We start from the raw sequence: 5,681 nt of genomic DNA, 5'->3' as shown, positions 1-5,681 counted from the left end.
TAGCAGGTAGGTAACGTTAGCCTACATGAAATTATTTGTCTGTTACAGAATGTGATAGTAGCTGGCTTTTTAGCATTAAGCTAATGTTACATGATTCGGCAGTTGCTAATCAATAAATAGCTAGTTCTGTTTTAACGTCGGGTTAATATTGTGGAGGGGGCTAAATTGTTATGGAAAATAATAATGTAACGTTAGGTAATTACAGTACTCCCACCTTACATTCCTCAGGGACATTTGTATTAGATCTTTTAAGCAGGTGTTTTGTGTTTACATTATTGCCTTCTGGTTAGCTAATGTTTGCCCTGCAGGTAATAGTCACTTTTCCACCCCTTTATATATTAGGTATAGTTGTAAGCCTAGTTGTTAAAGTGCACATCATTAATGTAAATTAAGCAATATGTATGTAAAAAATATTGTATTTCATATATTCATATTTTATTTTTTGCATTCATTTATTTATTCATATTTTTTTTTATCTTGTTAACTATTCTGATTGTTAATTTGCTTTCTTTAAGTAAAAAAAAATGTCAAAGACAAAGCTATTCGGTTTCTTGTGAGTATATACACTTCACTGCCGATGTGGGGGGGTGCCACCTAAAATCTTGCCTAGGGCACCAGATTTGTTAGGGCCGGGCCTGCTTGATGTCATCAAAATGTCGTGCAAAAGGAATGAATGAAGCATTTGCACGATGAGACATGTTTTGCAGACAGAGGCATATTTGGCGTGATGGAAACAGTGAAGTGTGAAAAATAGACATAAAAAAAACAAACAGTTAAACCACCAATAAAATCATAAACTAGCATTTTTTGTTTTGTTTTTAAGAAATATATAACTTTAAGTAACCAAATTTCTTTTTCTGCAGATTTTGTTTTTGACAGGTTTAACGTTCATCATTGGCCTCAGGAGGACCGCTCACTTCTTTTTCCAAAGACAGAAGTTTAAAGGCTCTTTCTTCTTCCTGGGAGGCGTGTCGCTGGTGCTCCTCCGCTGGCCAATCATCGGCATGCTGGTCGAGACTTACGGCTTCATCCTTTTATTCAGGTAGAGGAGATACTGATGATGACATGTTTGCACCTCGTTACAATTATTTACTACTGCTGATCACCATCATGCCTGAATTAGTCATTTATTCTGAAATTGTGTCTGTTTATGTTATCTATTAGTACTTCTGACAGAGATGTCAAAGTTGTTTTCACCGAGGGCCACATCGCAGTTATGTTTGGCCCCGGAGGGCCGCTTCTAACAGTGAATACTATTATTACACCATTTTTTTAATGCATTTTATTAGTAGATTTTTTTTAAACTAAAATGTAAAAAAAAAAAATTTGGTAAGTTGCAATAATTTTGCCTCAAAATGTAGTGTATATTACTGTAAATGGAAAAACAATACTCCTGTTTTTATTGTAAAAAAAAAAAAAAAAAAAGGTAGAATTTTACTGTAAAATTTAAATTTTAAACTACTTTTTTACTATAATAAACTGTGGTGTCGTTTAGGCATTTACTGTAATACACCAAAAAATCTACAGTTGTTGATTGGCGGTAAAAAACAAAACAAAACAAAAACAAACAAACTAGCAGCTCAAATGCCAGAATTTTACTGTAAAATTTACATTATTTTTTTTTACTGTATATTAAAAAAATGCATTTTTACAGTAAAATGTTGGCACCTATTGTCTAATTATGCAAAAATATATTATCAAACATTGAAACCATTTTTTTAATAGAAATAAATACTAATAATGATTATTGCAAAGCAAGTTATCCATTAAATGGTGCAATGTAAAAGTAGCAATAGATTTCATGGTAAAATTGGGAAATTTACTGCGGTTTTTACAGCATTTTTCTCTAAATGAAAAAAACTACTTTTTTACTATAATAAACTGTGGTGCCATTTTGGCATTTACATTAATACACCGAGAAATCTACAGTTGTTGATTGGCGGTAAAAAACAAACAAAAAAAACCTAACAATGCCAGAATTTTACTGTCAAATTTACATGTTTTTTTTTACTGTATATTTAAAAAATGCAATTTTACAGAAAAATGTTGGCACCTGAGCTGCCAGTTTGTTAGTTTTTTTTATTTATATTTTTGTTACCGCAAATCAACAAGTGTATATTTTTCGGTGTATTACTGTGAATGCCAAAACGGCACCACAGTTTATTACAGTAAAAAAAAAAGTACTGTTTTGTTTTCCATTTAGAGAAAAATGCTGTAAAAACCACAGTAAATTTCCCAATTTTACCATGAAATGTATTGCTACTTTTACATTGCACAATTTGATGGATAACTTGCATTGAAATCATCATTATTAGTATTTATTTCTATTAAAAAAAATGGATTGAATGTTTGATAATATATTTTTGCATAATTAGACAATAGGTGCCAACATTTTACTGTAAAATTGCATTTTTTTAATTAACTAATTTCACCTATTTGGGTTAAAAAATATTTTTTGCAAACCAGTAATTATAGTCTGAAAATGATGTGTTGTTGTTGAGTGTCGGTGCTGTCTAGAGCTCGGCAGAGTAACCGTGTAATACTCTTCCATATCAGTAGGTGGCAGCAGGTAGCTTTGTAGATGTCGGAAACAGTGGTAGGCAGCGTGCAGGTAAAAAGGTATCTAATGCTTAAACCAAAAATAAACAAAAGGTGAGTGCCCCTTAGAAAAGGCATTGAAGCTTAGGGAAGGCTATGCAGAACGAAACTAAGACTGAACTGGCTACAAAGTAAACAAAAACAGAATGCTGGACGACAGCAAAGACTTACTGCGGAGCAAAGACAATGTACATCCGAACATGACATGACAATCAACAATGTCCCCACAAAGAAGGATGATCCATCCATCTTCTTCCGCTTATCCGAGGTCGGGTCGCGGGGGCAGCAGCCAAAGCAGGGAAGCCCAGACTTCCCTCTCCCCAGCCACTTCGTCCAGCTCTTCCTGTGGGACCCCGAGGCGTTCCCAGGCCAGCCGGGAGACATAGTCTTCCCAACGTGTCCTGGGTCTTCCTCGCGGCCTCCTACCGGTCGGACGTGCCCTAAACACCTCCCTAGGGAGGCGTTCGGGTGGCATCCTGACCAGATGCCCGAACCACCTCATCTGGCTCCTCTCGATGTGGAGGAGCAGCGGCTTTACTTTGAGCTCCTCCCGGATGGCAGAGCTTCTCACCCTATCTCTAAGGGAGAGCCCCGCCACCCGGCGGAGGAAACTCATTTCGGCCGCTTGTACCCGTGATCTTGTCCTTTCGGTCATGACCCAAAGCTCATGACCATAGGTGAGGATGGGAATGTAGATCGACCGGTAAATCGAGAGCTTTGCCTTCCGGCTCAGCTCCTTCTTCACCACAACGGATCGATACAGCATCCGCATTACTGAAGACGCCGCACCGATCCGCCTGTCGATCTCACGATCCACTCTTCCCTCACTCGTGAACAAGACTCCGAGGTACTTGAACTCCTCCACTTGGGGCAAGATCTCCTCCCCAACCCGGAGATGGCACTCCACCCTTTTCCGGGCGAGAACCATGGACTCGGACTTGGAGGTGCTGATTCTCATCCCAGTCGCTTCACACTCAGCTGCGAACCGATCCAGTGAGAGCTGAAGATCCTGGCCAGATGAAGCCATCAGGACCACATCATCTGCAAAAAGCAGAGACCTAATCCTGCAGCCACCAAACCAGATCCCCTCAACGCCTTGACTGCGCCTAGAAATTCTGTCCATAAAGGTTATGAACAGAATCGGTGACAAAGGGCAGCCTTGGCGGAGTCCAAACCTCACTGGAAACGTGTCCGACTTACTGCCGGCAATGCGGACCAAGCTCTGGCACTGATCATACAGGGAGCGGACTGCCACAATCAGACAGTCCGATACCCCATACTCTCTGAGCACTCCCCACAGGACTTCCCGAGGGACACGGTCGAATGCCTTCTCCAAGTCCACAAAACACATGTAGACTGGTTGGGCAAACTCCCATGCACCCTCAAGAACCCTGCCGAGAGTATAGAGCTGGTCCACAGTTCCACGACCAGGACGAAAACCACACTGTTCCTCCTGAATCCGAGGTTCGACTATCCGGCGTAGCCTCCTCTCCAGTACACCTGAATAGACCTTACCGGGAAGGCTGAGGAGTGTGATCCCACGATAGTTGGAACACACCCTCCGGTTCCCCTTCTTAAAGAGAGGAACCACCACCCCGGTCTGCCAATCCAGAGGTACCGCCCCCGATGTCCACGCGATGCTGCAGAGTCTTGTCAACCAAGACAGCCCCACAACATCCAGAGCCTTAAGGAACTCCGGGCGGATCTCATCCACCCCCGGGGCCTTGCCACCGAGGAGCTTTTTAACTACCTCAGCAACCTCAGCCCCAGAAATAGGAGAGCCCACCACAGACTCCCCAGGCACTGCTTCCTCATAGGAAGACGTGTCGGTGGGATTGAGGAGGTCTTCGAAGTATTCCCTCTACCGATCCACAACATCCGCAGTCGAGGTCAGCAGAACACCATCAGCACCATACACGGTGTTGATAGTGCACTGCTTCCCCTAAAAAAGAAGGATGGAAACAACTGAAATATTCGTGATTGCTAAAACAAAGTAGATGCGGGAAATACCGCTCAAAGGAAGACGTGAAACTGCTACAGGAAAATACCAAAAAAAGAGAAAAAGCCACCAAAATAGGAGCGCAAGACAAGAACTAAAAGACTACACACAGGAAAACATCAATGTGACATTTGCCTTGGCTCAAAAAAGGTTGAAAAACACTGTGCTATCAAGTTAGCACATGTTTTAGTACACCTAAACCTTGAGTCGATCAGGCCCACGGTGTGTTATTCTCTACTCAAACGTGCACCAGAGAAGCAATTCGACATCATTCACTGCTAAGTTAACATTTTTCAGCACTTTGCCAGCCGGTGTGAAACAAGAACTGCTGAGGTGACCATTGTTTTGAAGTGACTGAAGTGCGATCGTCCCCACGCAGGTCTTTCTTTCCAATGGCCGCGGGGTTTGTCTTGTCGGCTGTGAACATCCCGTTCCTCAACCAGGTAAAACCGTTTCATTGGCTCGATCGGCACATTTCGTGTACTTTTCACCCCTGCACGGCCGCACTGATTGCAATTGTTTTGTTCTTCTTTTACAGTTCATGCAGAGTAACACCAACATGGTGTAAGAGGCCATTCGGTCACTGGGGAGGGGGGGGGGAATTTAACAAGCCTCTGTAACAGTTTTTCAGAGACAGTTCTAGAGAGGACTCAAATTGACTATAGGTTGTAAAATGAGTGCATTTTTTTAATATATATATATATATATATATATATATATATTTTTTTTTTTTGGAGATGCTGGGTCAAATGGGATAGAACTAAATAAATTAATATTTATTTGAAAAATTACTTAAATGTGTCAATAGTTAATTTAAATTTGAGTCATTGGTTAAGCTATTTATCTAATTCGTTTAATTAATTATTCTAATAGTTGATGAATTTTTTGATTATTTTACAGTTACTTATTTCGTCATTCAGTGTTTGAATAAATTCTGTCACTATTTAATAAATTAAATCCCCTTTAGCTTCAGACCAAAGCAATCAGTGGAGGAGATTCCTGTTAGCACCACCTGTTGACTTTGATGGGTGAATTTGATATAATTAATTAAACGCAATAATTCATTAAAATGTGGAATTATGAA

The 5,681-nt window shown here is 40.6% G+C and overlaps 1 protein-coding gene across 1 annotated transcript in view; it reads left to right on the top strand.

The window, feature by feature from the left end:
- Positions 1 to 5,335, top strand: part of golt1a (golgi transport 1A) — an 8,697-nt gene extending 3,362 nt beyond the window's left edge. The window contains exons 3-5 of the mRNA XM_061924053.2: positions 864 to 1,042; positions 4,977 to 5,040; positions 5,136 to 5,335. Of these exons, the coding sequence (XP_061780037.1) occupies positions 864 to 1,042; positions 4,977 to 5,040; positions 5,136 to 5,165 (273 nt within the window). The 3' untranslated portion in view covers positions 5,166 to 5,335. The remainder of the gene's footprint in view (positions 1 to 863; positions 1,043 to 4,976; positions 5,041 to 5,135) is intronic.
- The last annotated feature ends 346 nt before the right edge of the window (positions 5,336 to 5,681 follow it).

This window comes from Nerophis lumbriciformis, linkage group LG28 (assembly GCF_033978685.3).
Source record: "Nerophis lumbriciformis linkage group LG28, RoL_Nlum_v2.1, whole genome shotgun sequence".
In the NCBI taxonomy this organism is placed as follows: Eukaryota; Metazoa; Chordata; class Actinopteri; order Syngnathiformes; family Syngnathidae; genus Nerophis; species Nerophis lumbriciformis.
The sequence above is the reverse complement of the archived record's forward strand: the minus strand, read 5'-3'. Positions and strand labels throughout refer to the sequence as shown.